The 18,271-nt window shown below is 40.2% G+C and overlaps 2 protein-coding genes across 4 annotated transcripts in view; one reads left to right on the forward strand and one right to left on the reverse strand.

Annotated features, from left to right (window-relative positions):
* The window catches only part of PFKP (phosphofructokinase, platelet), a 149,094-nt gene extending 148,361 nt beyond the window's left edge, over positions 1-733 (forward strand). For all 3 annotated transcript variants that reach the window (XM_083188807.1, XM_083188805.1, XM_083188806.1), the window contains one exon: positions 125-733. In XM_083188807.1, coding sequence (XP_083044933.1) covers positions 125-278 — 154 coding nt within the window. In that variant the 3' untranslated portion in view covers positions 279-733. The remainder of the gene's footprint in view (positions 1-124) is intronic.
* Positions 734-3,387: 2,654 nt separating this feature from the next.
* Positions 3,388-18,271, reverse strand: part of PITRM1 (pitrilysin metallopeptidase 1) — a 65,180-nt gene continuing 50,296 nt past the window's right edge. Inside the window, exons 26-27 of the mRNA XM_083188808.1 lie at positions 4,596-4,698; positions 3,388-3,639 (exon numbers count right to left, since the gene is read on the reverse strand). Of these exons, the coding sequence (XP_083044934.1) occupies positions 3,546-3,639; positions 4,596-4,698 (197 nt within the window). The 3' untranslated portion in view covers positions 3,388-3,545. The remainder of the gene's footprint in view (positions 3,640-4,595; positions 4,699-18,271) is intronic.

Raw genomic sequence — 18,271 nt, forward strand, 5'->3', positions numbered from 1 at the left:
TCTACTACCCACCACATTAAGGAGTTATATATGTTCTTTATATAAATGTGTAATAGTAAACTTGCATGAATAGGTTTTTGTGTTAATAAGATAATGATGTTTAATTTCTCCTGTCCAAAACCAGACACAGGATTCCAAAGGAGCAGTGGTGGCTGAAGTTGAGGCCACTCATGAAAATTCTGGCCAAGTACAAGACCAGCTACGACATTTCAGATGCTGGGCAGCTAGAACATGTCCATGTGCGCAGACCAAAAGAATCAGATGCCGGAGCCATATAAAGCCCAAACCCAACATCATGTCTAGCCATAGTCTATCTCCGTCGTGTGCTTTACCGCAATAGAACCACCAATTTATCTTTTGTAATTTAAAATTATATTGTTCCAGCACTTTATTTCCACACAAATGTCCAATCCAGGTTACGTCTGAAACCTGGAAAATATTTAGTAGAAGAGAAAAATATATATAATATAAATATATGAGGAAATTCTAAGAAAGATATATAAAACACAGCGCCCACTCTGAAATAGTTTTATTTAACTTCAAAATATTCTGCCAGATATGAATGGGTTCAAATGTTGTTTGTTTGTTGTGTGTAATTAAGTTATAGGTTTGTTACACTTTGTATTGGATCCACATTTATATATTTGCATTTTGTTAATTTTTTTTCTCCCAGTGATGTTACAGGATGCATTGATGTCATGTAAAAATAAAGTACTGTCGCAAAGCAATACAATCGGTTAAATATTTTTATGGATCACTGAAGAATATTGTACAGTGGTGAAGAGCAGCCAGACATGTCAAGGGCGGTATCCGGACTGATCATAGACTGACTCATGATAGACAGTCATATGGTCGACCACTAATGGTCGATGGTGAAAAGGTCGACAGGGTCAAAAGGTCAACATGAAAAAGGTAGACATGCATTTTTTTACAAAATTTTCGGCCGACGTGCCGACAGGCGGTATTTCATGCCTTACCATCCGCTAGGGCGTGGAGGGAGAAGAAAATAGTGTGCAGAGTGCAGTGATCCATGGGAGGGGACGCGGTACACTTATTGTCCATGTCGACCTAGGTCAACATAGAAACCCTAAAAACTCATGTTGACCTATTTCCATGTACATTTTAACCATGTCGACCTTTAGACCTTGTCGATCATCAGTGATAGACTATATGACTGTTTATCATGAGTCAGTCTGTTTTATACCATAACTGTGAAGGGCTGTATGTACGGCCTCTAACTTCCAAAAAAGGACCACACACTGCCATTATTGGCAAGACTAATAAAAGCTCCAACAATCTCTACACCCCATATCTAATCTTAAAACACCCTACTCCTTTGATTTACTCCCAAAATTTCAGAACATAAAGCTTTGAATCACCTCTCCCCCTCCCTTCACACACTTCACCACATATGTCTTCCCAAGCACACAGGCCTGCCAGTGGTTTCTTTGTCCAGTTTCTATAAATGTGCTAACCTTTTATGTTAAGGCTGACGTGGATTTAAGCTAGGTGCGCTATACCATTAATGGGGTCGATTTCGCAATAAAATCGTGTGCTTGGCCCTATAGAGGGAATATTTGAGTGGAAACAGTGGGGCAGATGTATTAAGCCGTGCGAAGAGATAAACTGGAGATAAAGTGGAAGGAGTTAACGCACCAGCCAATCAACTCCCAACTGTCATATTTCAAACACAGCTGATTGGCTGGTGCGTTATCTCCTTCCACTTTATCTCCAGTTTATCTCTTCGCTCGGCTTAATACATCTGCCCCAGTAAATCTATGGACACAGCTGTAGTGATGCAGAAGCCACATTTCTCTGCATGCATGATCACAGCTGACAACAGATACACTTCCGGAAAACAGCTATGACACGCCTGCATTTTTGCTACCATTACCTATTAACTCCACAAATGGTCACTTCCTGTCAATCACTCTGCAATGGAATTCTCATCATGAGCAGACTTGCAAAGGTATAGTTACACATGCGCTGCGCAATCACAGTGCATGCAGTCTAATGAAAACATCGGCATTGCAAACAACTGTAAATCAGGCCCAGTGTGTAGGCACAAGCATTTTAGCCAAATGCAGATTTAGGTGGGTATTCAGTCCTGACGATATTTTTCGACAGGTGTAAATATCGTCCGTTTTTTACAAAACTAGGTTGAATTTTACACATTTGACCTATTAAATGTCAGATCCTTTTTTCCGACTGTTTTAAATATGCCGACAGCCAGAAAGCATATAGAGTGCTGAAAACAGCAGCGGATTCGACAATCCAACGGCCATTTTTGACCATGCAGATTTTACATTTTAAAAAGTGACATCTTCATAGACCGTATGAAAACAGCAGGGAAGGAATACTTATGGCCGATATTTCCGCTTGTCAGAAATATCGGCCAGTATTGAATACCCCCATAGTGCAGCTTGTGCATAATCCAGATAATCTGGCCATATTTCCTATAGTCTACGCCAACTCATGCATCCTCCATGTGGGCAGACATATGCAAATTCAGTGTGGTATGACTGAAAATTACAAACTTGCGTAGCGCAGCTGTCAGAATACAGACTACTACATTGCATAAACGATTGTGGATATAAACCAAATCCATTTGCATTGACAAACATTACTGTGGTTATATTGAACTGCCAATCCCGTATAATGTTTATTAAAGGAACAACATGTTCCATGTATTAGAGTGGTATGGAACAGGATGTAGATGACAAACTTCAGGAGCTGCCTGTGAGAGTGCTAGATGCTAATTTGGTCTGTGGAGCTGGCTGTGTGGAAATAGGCCTTTTATAGAGAACTACAGAATTAACAGCCCCACAGATAACCCAGTGATTGACATCTGACATAAACAGAGGTGAAGAACTTAAACACTATGGGGCAGATTTATTAAGCTCGGTGAAGTGATAAACTGTCTGGTTTTTATCACCGGCCAATCAGCTCCTACCTGTCATTTGTCAAACCAAGCCTGTAGCTTCACAGGTAGGAGCTGATTGGCTGGTGATAAAAACCAGACAGTTTATCACTTCACCAAACTTAATAAATCTACCCCTGTAATACACATAAGATTGTGGCACATTGTTACAGCAGCTCAGAAGGCAGCTGCTTATTTGTATAGAATTTTTAAGGCGCCCATACACGTTACAATTATTGTATACAAAATTGTATACAATATCGTATCTCATCGATTCTCGGTTTTGCGATAACATGAGATCTAGTACAAAAAGTATGTGCTGCACATACTTTTTGTACTAGATCTCATCTCATCGAAAAACCGATATGCAATGAGATGCGATATTGTATACAATATTGTATACAATAATTGTAACGTGTATGGGCACCTTTAGATCATGTATACAAAAAACAAACATTAATGCAGACTGTTTTTAGAGATTTATTATTTGGCATTACAAGTTAGGTTACATTTAAAAAATAAATCTATAATGGCTTGATAAGCATTTATAAATAGATATCCTTTAAAAGGACTAATATATTTCAAATATTTTCATAGGAATTTCCTTTTCTTGTGAAGAATAATCTCATCGAATAATCCAGGTTGGATCTTTTGCAATACCTGCATTTTCAGGCCCCAAAATAGCTGCACCGCGGGTGCAATAACCAGTAGACAGATATCTAAAAGAGAAAGCACATATAAACACGCCAAGGTGTAAATTACAATATACCCATATTTATGGTGAGGTGCATGGGCAACTTAAACACTTGGATCGGCGATAGACCGTTCTGGACTAGAGAGCTGGTCAACAGAGGTATGAACCACTCCGGACCATGCGCATAGACTGTGAGACGCTACCACATTACTATATGCCCTCAAACAAACTAGGGGAATGTTCTAGTAAAACACCACTCCTGCTAGCCTCTTTCATCTTTCCCAACAGAGAAAAAAATGCTCCTGGCATCAAAATAAATAAGACAATGGGAACTCATTTAAAGACACAACAGGAATGTAGTAATGGTATCTAAATAGAGTGTAGTATAAAAACTATATATTGCTACAGTTCCATTTAATTTAGCTGATCAAGAAGAAAAAAAAAACTACCGTAAGAAAATATTAAATAAATGGAAAATTCACTCATAGAAAAGAAAAACATAGATGCTGTTATTGTTTGACCAGCACACAGAAAAGGATGCTACAATGTGTCTGGTCACAAAGATACAGTACAAGGTACACTTGAATGCCAAAACTCAGCTTCTATAAACGTCACTGACTACATGTGGTGCTGGCACAGAAACTCTAGAATGCATTATTATCAGCTTCTAACCAGCTATGACAACTTGCAGATGTTGTACAAATAAGTGGATGATTAATATTGGGTTTTGAGCAAACCCTGTTAAGAAGAATCAGTGTGATGACATAGTGTGATGTTTATCAGAGGCCTCATTGCATTACAGTGCATTTTCTATGGTCAGACGTTATTATCGTAAATAAAAAGAATAAAGATTTCAGGAGTTGGTTGAGGGGAGAGGCGTGGTTGGGAGACGGGCTAGCCCCATCAATATGACCATACAGTAGCTTAACCTCGTAAGATGGTATTGCAAGCTGCTACATCAATTTATAGGAACAAACTCACCTGCTGGCAACATCAATTAGATCTGATTGGCTGACCGCAAATAGTTGCTCTCTATGTTTCTGACGCATCTCATCACTAATACCATTCAAAAAGAGATTCATGCCTACAATAGAACAATCAATGTATTAAACACATGATGAAACGGTGCTTTTGTACAGTTGCATGCTATCAAATAAGTTCCATTAATTTCTTTATCATATGATAAACAACGGTTTCCTCAATACAGTGGAGACGCAAGCTACACTTTCATGAACAGTGGCCCAAATGACAAAATGGCTGCCTGCACTGTGTAGGTACAAAAGTAGGAAGAGGTATGACTGCGCTGCACTGAGAAAAACAATATTACATATAAAATGGATCAGGTGTGTGAAAAATAGGAAAAATTAATGACACAATTTTACGTATAATACACAGTAATAAAAATATATATATAAAAGATACAGACTAACCAGACAATTAAAAATAAATAGTCACCCACAAATTGTCCAGAGGTAAGACCACAGGGGGTACGGTCTCCTGTTTATTTTGTCCGAAATTTTTCAGGGTGCCCGGTACCAATGATGGAATAAATTTAACTTAGTGTAAGGATCACCTTTTATTTGTATTCCAATTTGATGGGGGGAATATTACCAGAAGTCGACTTGTCTGTCCACACCACGATTTTTTCAGTCAGGCTTTTTAGGAGGTGGCATTCCTCCAGATGGGAAATTTGCCTTGCAGTGGAGAGGAATGGATACAGGTCCTTTAGGAGTTCACTTTTAATGACAGATCATCATGGGAGACCGATATAATGCGGGAGTGGATTGGTACTCCTTCGGTGTGGTGCTATTCCAGATGTCAACAGGAAAATCCCCCGAAGAGTGCCACATCTCGGCTTTGACGGGCTGTCATGTGCTCCTGTATTCAGTGATGGCTGTCTGCATGTGCTGCCCTTTTTCACCCCACAATTGTGTAGAGTCAGTCCTTTGGCATTCCACTGATCACTGGAGCAATACTGAAGAATAGGTTTTATCCTCGTCGCCAGTGTTAAAGTCTGTAACTTATATTATATCAAACCTTCATGAAGGAGGACACAGGAAGTTCAGCATGCTTCTTTACTCAATTCCCCCCATCAAATTGGAATACAAATAAAAGGTGATCCTTACACTAAGTTAAATTTATTCCATCATTGGTACCGGGCACCCTGAAAATTTTTGGACAAAATAAACAGGAGACTGTACCCCCTGTGGACTTACCTCTGGACAATTTGTGGGTGACTATTATTTTTTTTTAATCGTCTGGTTACTCTGTAATATATATATATATATATATATATATATAGAACTGGTGGCTGGACAGCACTCCAATATACAAGGATAACCTTGCTCCGGTGCCTTCCAAGGACCTGTTATGGTCCTAATATGAAGTTTTTGTAGATAGGCGGCACACGAAGAAATAAAACACAACGGCAGGTGTAAAGTGGATCAAACGTTTTCGATGTATTTAGTACATCTTCATCAGGATACATTTACAGAGTGAACAAAGTCAATATATAGACTATCACCATATCACGTGTGGCTATCAGTCGCCACACACCGTGTCATAGCGCACCGTGATGATGCCTCCGGTGTACGGTTGCCATAGCAACCCATTGTAAACAATGTGCAATAAATGTGAAACAATAATATTGTGCAAGAGATCAACAAAGAAAAGCATGAGAAAAATATATACAATATATACAATAGACATACAACAAAAAGATTAGAAAAATTAGTTCAACTGAACGGAAAATGCATGATATTAATATTAAACGTATACAAGTAGCAATATCGCTGTAATGCAAAAAAGACATATTGTAGTCAACAATAAATAATAAATGAGCCCAACGTCAGAGGCTGTATGTTGAATAGCAAAGGAACCGGTAACGCCGGTGTTAAGCCACAGAACATATTACAAATGGCAACATGAGAGCAAACATGCAACAATAATGAACCAGGGGGCAAGTACAATGATGCTGAAGTGTGTTAAAGTATATTAGCCGAGGATACTCAAAGGAAGCAATACAGGCCGGCTGTCTCGTTAAGACCCCGGGGTGCCAATGTAGACAGTCTATGTATCCAACGGGCCTCCCTGCGTAACAAACGTAATGATCTGTCACCACCTCGAATGTTGTGTGGTTCGTGATCAATTATGGTATATTTGAGCATTGCCAGGTTATGACCTTGTGTTAACCAGTGCCGTGCAACGGGTTGGTCGCTGCGACCACTGGATAGCGCTGCTCGAATGGAAGATTTATGTCCCGCAATCCTCTCCCTGAGGGTTCTGTCAGTTTTGCCAACGTAACATAACCCACAGGGACAGGTTATAAGGTATACAATGTATTTAGTGGTACACGTGACCCGATATCGTATGGGGATACGTTGTCCAGTGTGAGGATGAGAAAAATGTGTGCCTACAATCAGGGCTCTACAGACCGCGCAATCGAGACATTTGAAACAACCAACTTTGAGACTGAGGAACATCCCCTGCCTATTAGTCTGTTCAGAGTTTGCCCTGGACATACCAGTGATATCTGTTTTTACCACCCAGTCACGAATGTTCTTGCCACGGCTATAACATGGCATTATCCTTGTGTCTTGTAGTTTGAGATCTGGGTCGGATTTTATAATGGGCCAAATGTCCTTGGTGATTTTCTGTATGCCCTCGCTCTGTGTATTAAAATGATTAACCCATGGTAGACGTTTTCTGCTCAGGTCTCTGGGTCGTGGTATGAGGGTCTCATCCCGTGTCATGCTCAGTGCTCTCAATTTAGCCGTCTCTAGTAATGCTGTGGCGTAGCCTCGTTCTAAAAAGTCAGAAAACATTCTATCAATGTGTTTAATAGCCTGTTCCCGGTTGGAACACACCCGGATGGCCCGTAGAAATTGAGAGTAGGGCAGGGAGTATTTGAGTTTTTTGGGATGGAAACTCCTGGCATGGAGTGTGGTATTTCGGTCGGTAGTCTTGCGGTATAGTTCAGTCTGCAGTTGGTTGTCCCTAATACTGACAGCTACGTCCAAGTAGTTGACTGCTTCAGTCCCCATATTATAAGTCAATTGCACTGGGTGACCAGAGCTATTATGTGAATTGATGACATGCTCAAACGTGTGTCGACCACCAGTCCAGATGACGAATAAGTCGTCAATATAACGATTGTACAGTAATGTGCTAGTGCAAAAGACAGGGTTGGTTAGAAAAATGTCATACTCTACCATGTACATATAGGCGTTGGCGTACGATGGGGCCACATTCGACCCCATCGCACACCCAGACGCCTGTAGGTAGTACCTACCGTCGAACAAAAAATAGTTGCAAGTCAGGACCATGTCCAATAAGTCAAGTATGAGCCCTATGTCTGGTCCATCGTAGTGTGGATTGTCAGTAATGAGACGTCTGACAGCTTCTTTGCCATCTTCATTTGGAATGACCGTATACAGGCTAGATATGTCCATACTGCATAACAGGGTGTCATCAGGGACCTGTCCCACATTGGCAATGTTTTTTAAAAAAGATGTGGTGTCAAGAAGGTGTCTGGGGTGGTTAATCACACAGGGCTGCAATAAGGTGTCTAAATATGTCGACAGTTTATGGAATAACCCATTCCGTGCAGAGATGATCGGTCGACCAGGCGGATTCTCAAGGGACTTATGTATTTTAGGCAAGGTGTAAATAATAGGCACCGTGGGTGCTTCTGTGATCAGTGCCTTCATAAGCCCCTCTTGAATCACGCCTGTGTCAACCGCCAACTTAAGTCTGGATCTAAGCCGTTTCCCAAAAATACCAGTAGGATCAGAATCAAGCAATCTATACACTCTGGTATCGCTCAATTGGCGATTAATTTCACCAACATAATCGGTTAAATTCTGTATCACGATCCCCCCACCCTTATCGGCGGGGCGGATCACAATGTCATTATAGCCAGATAAGTCATGCAATGCCTGTATCTCATTGGGGGTGAGGTTCTGAGACCTCGGCTTACCCGGTGCTTCCTTTGAGTATCCTCGGCTAATATACTTTAACACACTTCAGCATCATTGTACTTGCCCCCTGGTTCATTATTGTTGCATGTTTGCTCTCATGTTGCCATTTGTAATATGTTCTGTGGCTTAACACCGGCGTTACCGGTTCCTTTGCTATTCAACATACAGCCTCTGACGTTGGGCTCATTTATTATTTATTGTTGACTACAATATGTCTTTTTTGCATTACAGCGATATTGCTACTTGTATACGTTTAATATTAATATCATGCATTTTCCGTTCAGTTGAACTAATTTTTCTAATCTTTTTGTTGTATGTCTATTGTATATATTGTATATATTTTTCTCATGCTTTTCTTTGTTGATCTCTTGCACAATATTATTGTTTCACATTTATTGCACATTGTTTACAATGGGTTGCTATGGCAACCGTACACCGGAGGCATCATCACGGTGCGCTATGACACGGTGTGTGGCGACTGATAGCCACACGTGATATGGTGATAGTCTATATATTGACTTTGTTCACTCTGTAAATGTATCCTGATGAAGATGTACTAAATACATCGAAAACGTTTGATCCACTTTACACCTGCCGTTGTGTTTTATTTCTTCGTGTGCCGCCTATCTACAAAAACTTTATATATATATATATACACATATATATATATATATATATATATATATATATATATATATATATATATATATATATATATATATATATATATATATATATATATATATATATATATACACACACACACATATATATATATATATATATATATACACACACACACATATATATATATATATATATATACACACACATATCCATATCGTAGAGGATAGCACTCTCCCAATCCTTGAGCCAACCGCCGGGGTGCCTGAAGCCAGAAAGTCCCAATCCTGGGTACTTCCAAATATATACGAGTAGAGAAGTGGAAGACACTCACCGGGCTTGCTGAAGCAAAAGTTTTTAATGGTACATACCACTTTTTCAAATCACCATGTGCATAACAGTGGGTACAGGTCGACGTTTCGGTCCTGGCTGGACCTTTATCAAGACCCCCTTTCTGCCTCCTTCAGTGTGCTTCACACACATATATATATATATATATATATATATATATATATATATATATACACACACACACACACACACACACACATATATATATATATATATATATATATACACACACATATATATATACATATATATATATATATATATATATATATATACACACACACACACACACACATATATATATATATGTATATGTACAGGAATGAGGCCACTCTCCAGACTTGTAGAAATTTTTTAATAATATATATATATATATATATATATATATATATATATATATATATATATATATATATATATATATATATATATATATATATATACACACACACACACACACACACACACACACACACACACACACACACACACACACACACAGGCTGGATGCGGTCCGGCACTCTCCCCTCTCCAAACACTGGACCTCGGTGCCCTCCAAGCAATCAAGGTAGGTAGGACAATAATAGGCGGCACTCCAAGGATTTTTAAAAGGCTTTTAGTATTGGAAACAGACACCAACGTTTCGGGGCTCTGGCGCCCCTTTGTCAAGGTGAGTGTATATTTCACTCACCTTGACAAAGGGGCGCCAGAGCCCCGAAACGTTGGTGTCTGTTTCCAATACTAAAAGCCTTTTGAAAATCCTTGGAGTGCCGCCTATTATTGTTTATATAATATATATATATATATATATATATATATATATATATATATATATATATATATATATATATATATATATATATATATATATAAAAATAGAATGGGCACTCACCAAGGTCTAGGTAATCAAAGTATTATTTTATTTGCATCAAGTCGACATACCATCCGACGTAACGACACGTTTCGGTCTAAATAAGACCATCATCAGGAATAGTGCATCCAAAATACAGAACATCAGCAGAACAACAACCTGACATCCGTCCCTGGGGAAGGACACAACTGTACTGCCCCACCGGGTCAGCCTAAATACCCCTGGACCGGAAGTAACCTTACTTCCTGTCCGCAGCCCATACATCTCCTTAACATATTCAAAACAGTGTAAAAAGAAAAAATGCATAATGAGGAAAAACAATATACATATCTAAATGAGCAGCGCTATGCTGTATGTAGTCAGCGCAGCTCCAGTACTCACTGTAACATGTAGAACAGCGAACATCGTCTGGCCGGAAATGCTACATGCGTTCCATCAACCAGGCGGAAGCAGTATCTTGCGTTCCATCTGGTTAGGACGCTACCCGGAAATGACGCTTAGCGTTCCATTTCCCTAGAGGGGAAGTGACGCTTTGCGTTCCACCTGCTAGAAACCATCTCGTATATGCATGGGAACAGATTACAGCCTATACACAGGCGGGGGTATGATTCTTGCGTTCCAACAACCCGGAAGCAAGCGATTGTAAAGCTGTGACATGCGCAAATACTGTCTTATGAGTAGAGATATCAGTATGGGTTATGTAAATAGGCCAACCCGATTGGCATCACTCATACCCTCACTACAGTGGTGATTATATACATATATACATGAAATAACACAGTGGCAATAAGAAAACACACAATATTTACATCAAAATGAACAAAAAAATATATATACAAAAAATTTTTTTTCTATCTGCATTAGCCTAAACAGCATTCATATCCAACCATGTGCAGACTCCTGCAATTGGTTGGTCATAAAACTTTATAATCTGCCCCTAATAAGTGTGCAATCATTATGGTAATAGCATGATTCATAGATATATTCTATAGAAATATTCAATATGCCAAATACAAGGGCATCCACTACGGACGGCACCAAAGTAAACAAAAAATGAACTATACCAAACTATACATAAAAAATCACAATAAGAAAAAGGGGAAGGGGAAAGGAATAGCCTGGAGACACCACATCACGTTTCAAAAACATACAAAAATCACAACCAAGGCAATGAGAAAAATAATCATAAAAATCAAGAAAAATGAAGAGGTTTTCGGACATTTGTGTAGATCATTTGAGAAAAATGGAAAGAGGATTATACTCGTTTAATCCTCTGGGAGCAATTGTGTCCAGATCAAAAATCCACTTAGCTTCCCTCTTTTTGAGCATGAGGTCACGGTCCCCTCCTCTCACTGGTTTTGGGACATAATCTATGAGCATACAGCGCAGGCTTGCTACGCTGTGGCCCATAGCCACAAAATGTTTAGCAACAGGTTTGTCCGATGTTTTACTTTCAATGGCCGCTCGAATCGAAGTGCGGTGGTTCGCCATTCTATCGCGAAAATTCCTCTTGGTAAGTCCAACATAGTACAGGCCACATGGGCACAATAAAATGTAGATTACATAATCCATTCTGCAGTGTAAGCGATACTGAATTTTTATTTTTTTCCCACTGTGTGGGTGGGCAAACGTGGGGCCCGTAAGTAGTGATCTGCACGTTGTGCAGTCGCTGCATCGATAACAGCCTTTTTTGGGTGACGGAAGCCATCGGTCGCGTTGTTCAGCTGGTTGTAGCAACGGTCTCATAAGTAGGTCCTTTAGGTTCCGACCCCGTCGGTAGGCACACATCGGGGGAACCGGACTGATCTTAGAGAAGGCCGTGTCAGTTGAGATCTACGGCCAATTTTTCACCAGCTGCTGTTTCCTTTTAGGCGCCTGTACATCGCATGTATTGGTGTAAATGAGTCGTGGTCGTGAGTCAACTTTGCGCGTTTTAGGGATTGCCCCTAAGAATCTAGACCTAGCCTTGGTGAGGCAACGTGTAAGGGTTGCTTCTGTGTAGCCACGTTCACGAAACCTTTCGGTCATGTCTGATATTTGTATCTCTGCAGTAATGGTCGAGAAATTGTTCCGAAGAACCCGTAGGAACTGCGATATTGGGAGGTTCTCCTTGAGATGTGAGGGGTGGTGACTTGATGCATGAAGTAGGGAGTTTCTGTCCGTCTCCTTTCGATATAATCTCGTACCTACTCCAGGTCCTTCACGATAAATCGTTATGTCCAAAAAATTAATTTCAACCAAACTAAAAGAAAACGTGAAACGGATGGGTGTCTCCAGACTATTCAAAAATGTCAACATATCCTTCAGCTCCTGTTCAGTACCCATCCAAATCAAAAAAACATCGTCGATGTACCGACGATAAAAAAACAGCTTGGTACCGAATCTAGAAAGAATGTGGGTGCATTCATAGTTGGCCATGTATAGATTGGCGTAGGCTGGGGCCAAATTGGACCCCATAGCCGTACCGTTGATTTGTAAAAAGTACTTATCCTTGTATAAGAAATAGTTGTGTGTTAATACAAGTCTGGTCAACTCAACCAGAAACTCTGTCGGAGGACCAATTCTAGCTATATCTTGTAATGTCTGTTTGATTACTGCTAATCCTTCACTGTGTGGGATCACAGTATATAGTGAGGCCACATCCATGGTCACTAAAATCGCTGATGGTGGTAAATCTGTCAGGGTTTTCAGACTGTCCAAGAGATCCCCAGTATCCCTACATAACTTGATGTTTTTAATACAAAAGGCTGTAGGTGGTGGTCAACAAACTGTGCCAAAGGCTGCAGAACGGAACCCCTGGCCGAAATAATTGGACGACCAGGGGGATCCGTCATGCTTTTATGAACCTTTAGCATAGTATATATGATCGGGCAATTTGGAAAATCAACTCTAAGAAAACCATACTCATTTTCGTTAATCCAGCCTGCTGATCGTGCAAGATCAAGAGTGTTGTCCACCATTTTTTTGGTGTCAGGTCCTGGATCCTTTGGAAGACATTGGTAAACTGATAGGTCGCTCAACTGGCGCACAACTGGCGCACTATCTCCTTATCATAATTTGCCCAGTCTTGGACAACCAACGCCCCACCCTTGTCAGCCTGACGGAAGACAAGGGTGTCGTTGGCCATCAAGGTCTTCAGTGCCATACGATGTGTTGGTTGTAAATTGTGAAAGTAAGGGGACGGGGGATCCCTTGCACAGTCTGTCATCCTAAGAAAAGTTCTCATACTGGGATTTGAGCTTGATGGATTAAATGTGCTTGGCGGTTTGAACCTGGATGTTTCACACACAGTGTTGTCTTTGTTGTTAAAAAATTCACGGAGTCTAAGTGTTCGTCCGAATTTATAATGATCCACCGCCGTGCGGAATGGTTGGTGGTCACAGGTGGGCACAAACGAGAAACCAAGAGAGAGTAATTCTATTTCGCTATCATTAAGGGGGTAACTAGACAAATTTATAACCGTATTTATGGCTTTCGATTCTTGCCTCTCCTTTTTTTTGTTATAGCCGCCCCTCCTGGTGGGATATCGGCGTTGTCTCTCGCGATGTTCCGGTTTGCGGCCCGGGTATCGCGAAAAAAAGACCCTGCACCGGTTGGAGGTTTATTAAATCTTTGTTCAGGCTCACCTCGCTCTGAATCAGAGTTGGAGGGAGATGTTGAGGAGTAATTTTGTCTCTGGCGATATTGCCTAAATTGATTCCTATTTGGTCCTGAGTTACCCTTTAACCACCGATAGACCTGGTGGGAGCTGTAATCGTTATCTACTGTGACCAATTTGCGCCTTTTAAATGCTATTAACTCTTTCTCGAATGTGCCAACCTGTTCCTTCAACTTATCCGTCCATTTGTTCTTCTTGTCAGCTAATAGAACAGATAAATAGGTCGCATTGAATGTCTCAATTTCAGTACGTATTTTGCTTAGTTCTATGCCCACTTCTTCAATTACAAGGACCATAAGGTCCAAAGCACATTTATTGAGTACTCCACACCATTTAGCGCAGAACGCTAAGTTATTGCGTCCAATGGTGGGAGTATTCACAACTCTAAACCCCCTCGGGATCTTTTTATTTCTATAATATTCGGATAGGAACTGCCCATGAAGGGTCAGTTCTACTTCTCTTTTCTTTAATTTGTGTAACCGGAAGTAAAGGTCAGTAGGAGTATCATCTGGAAGTTTAGAGAACTCTTCGGCATTAAACAACACTTTATCCGCATCGTCATCTGTTAATGATATTACATTGTACTCTACTTGACGATATAGAGCTTCATCCAGGATATGTGTCGAAGAGGCTTGAGACATAGTATGACACACTGATCTATTACACCTTATCACATACACATAGGTCTATATCGGAACCAGGAGCCTCAGGATATGTCAAAAGAAAAAGAAAAAGAAAAAAAGCAAAAATAGAAAAAGAAAAAAAGAAGAAAAATTGTGAAAAAATCAAATAAAAATGAAAAAACGTGCAAAAATGCAAAAAATGCACATAAATCACACAAAGTAAAGGGTCGAGTGAACTCACAGTCGTATCACACTTCCTCTGGTCGAGAGTCAGGCAGCAGTTCCAGATTATGTTTAAAAGTACAACATTTGTAGATATTCCGGGGTGCTGGAAACAAAATGTATCAATCCACAGGATAGACCATCACATAGAGATTTTTCCAAGGGATCCGCACTCGCATCACATCACAGTGCAAAGGGGGGGTGCTCCATAAGATGGGAAGACATCATGGAATATAGGAATAGAATGGGCACTCACCAAGGTCTAGGTAATCAAAGTATTATTTTATTTGCATCAAGTCGACATACCATCCGACGTAACGACACGTTTCGGTCTAAATAAGACCATCATCAGGAATAGTGCATCCAAAATACAGAACATCAGCAGAACAACAACCTGACATCCGTTTCTGGGGAAGGACACAACTGTACTGCCCCACCGGGTCAGCCTAAATACCCCTGGACCGGAAGTAACCTTACTTCCTGTCCGCAGCCCATACATCTCCTTAACATATTCAAAACAGTGTAAAAAGAAAAAATGCATAATGAGGAAAAACAATATACATATCTAAATGAGCAGCGCTATGCTGTATGTAGTCAGCGCAGCTCCAGTACTCACTGTAACATGTAGAACAGCGAACATCGTCTGGCCGGAAATGCTACATGCGTTCCATCAACCAGGCGGAAGCAGTATCTTGCGTTCCATCTGGTTAGGACGCTACCCGGAAATGACGCTTAGCGTTCCATTTCCCTAGAGGGGAAGTGACGCTTTGCGTTCCACCTGCTAGAAACCATCTCGTATATGCATGGGAACAGATTACAGCCTATACACAGGCGGGGGTATGATTCTTGCGTTCCAACAAGCGATTGTAAAGCTGTGACATGCGCAAATACTGTCTTATGAAAGTAAAACATCGGACAAACCTGTTGCTAAACATTTTGTGGCTATGGGCCACAGCGTAGCAAGCCTGCGCTGTATGCTCATAGATTATGTCCCAAAACCAGTGAGAGGAGGGGACCGTGACCTCATGCTCAAAAAGAGGGAAGCTAAGTGGATTTTTGATCTGGACACAATTGCTCCCAGAGGATTAAACGAGTATAATCCTCTTTCCATTTTTCTCAAATGATTTACACAAATGTCCGAAAACCTCTTCATTTTTCTTGATTTTTATGATTATTTTTCTCATTGCCTTGGTTGTGATTTTTGTATGTTTTTGAAATGTGATGTGGTGTCTCCAGGCTATTCCTTTCCCCTTCCCCTTTTTCTTATTGTGATTTTTTATGTATAGTTTGGTATAGTTCATTTTTTGTTTACTTTGGTGCCGTCCGTAGTGGATGCCCTTGTATTTGGCATATTGAATATTTCTATAGAATATATCTATGAATCATGCTATTACCATAATGATTGCACACTTATTAGGGGCAGATTATAAAGTTTTATGACCAACCAATTGCAGGAGTCTGCACATGGTTGGATATGAATGCTGTTTAGGCTAATGCAGATAGAAAAATTTTTTTGTATATATATTTTTTATTATTTTTTTGTTCATTTTGATGTAAATATTGTGTGTTTTCTTATTGCCACTGTGTTATTTCATGTATATATGTATATAATCACCACTGTAGTGAGGGTATGAGTGATGCCAATCGGGTTGGCCTATTTACATAACCCATACTGATATCTCTACTCATGACAGTATTTGCGCATGTCACAGCTTTACAATCGCTTGCTTCCGGGTTGTTGGAACGCAAGAATCATACCCCCGCCTGTGTATAGGCTGTAATCTGTTCCCATGCATATACGAGATGGTTTCTAGCAGGTGGAACACAAAGCGTCACTTCCCCTCTAGGGAAATGGAACGCTAAGCGTCATTTCCGGGTAGCGTCCTAACCAGATGGAACGCAAGATACTGCTTCCGCCTGGTTGATGGAACGCATGTAGCATTTCCGGCCAGACGATGTTCGCTGTTCTACATGTTACAGTGAGTACTGGAGCTGCGCTGACTACATACAGCATAGCGCTGCTCATTTAGATATGTATATTGTTTTTCCTCATTATGCATTTTTTCTTTTTACACTGTTTTGAATATGTTAAGGAGATGTATGGGCTGCGGACAGGAAGTAAGGTTACTTCCGGTCCAGGGGTATTTAGGCTGACCCGGTGGGGCAGTACAGTTGTGTCCTTCCCCAGGGACGGATGTCAGGTTGTTGTTCTGCTGATGTTCTGTATTTTGGATGCACTATTCCTGATGATAGTCTTATTTAGACCGAAACGTGTCGTTACGTCGGATGGTATGTCGACTTGATGCAAATAAAATAATACTTTGATTACCTAGACCTTGGTGAGTGCCCATTCTATTCCTATATTCCATGATGTCTTCCCATCTTATGGAGCACCCCCCCTTTGCACTGTGATGTGATGCGAGTGCGGATCCCTTGGAAAAATCTATATCTATATATATATATATCTATATATCTATATATCTATATATTTTTTTTTTTTTTTTATTACTGTGTATTATACGTAAAATTGTGTCATTAAATTTTCCTATTTTTCACACACCTGATCCATTTTATATGGAATATTGTTTTTCTCAGTGCAGCGCAGTCATACCTCTTCCTACTTTTGTTTCTATAGTATTGGGACTGACTATCCCTTTTATTTGACAGCCGCTAGGCTAAGCACACTCACATCCAAGCGCCCAGTGATTTATTCTTTATATCCTTCCTCTACTGCACTGTGTAGGTGACTGGTGCTCTTTACTTCAAGAATGAATAATGCTTGGAAAAGCAAAAGCCCCTACTGGTTGCCTGATCCAGCGCTGAGCGGCCACCTAATTGTAATTGCAGTTAACATCTCAATTAAGTAGCAAGTGTACCTATATGGTTTCTTGTACACAAACCAATATCATGTCTTACTTCTGAAGAAAGCAATAAGTGAATTCTTACATTCTTATCATTTAATTGTTTACACCACTATTCTTCAAGAACGCTATTTTCTCATTTAAGATTTCTGTTCATCTGTGTGCATGAATAAAAACCCAACACTCTTTAGTGAGCACATACACACTGAGGAAGGACCTTTAAAAGGCCTGAAATACGTTGGGGAGAAGGAGACAGGGGTTGTGCTGTCTGGATGCTAAACCAGTATTCACAAACTTTCATCTTGGTAAGGGGCGAGCCGACATATTTGTGTATCCGGATTGAATGATTGACTTACCTCTACCGGGGAAAATTCAGAATGTGCACCCTGTGGTTTTTATGCATTGTATTTATGGAATAAAGCCTTGTTTTATTAGAGAACTCTATGTCCTTTGGTGATTGGATAATAT

The sequence above is a fragment of the Crinia signifera genome, chromosome 5, assembly GCF_055691185.1.
Source record: "Crinia signifera chromosome 5, ASM5569118v1, whole genome shotgun sequence".
In the NCBI taxonomy this organism is placed as follows: Eukaryota; Metazoa; Chordata; class Amphibia; order Anura; family Myobatrachidae; genus Crinia; species Crinia signifera.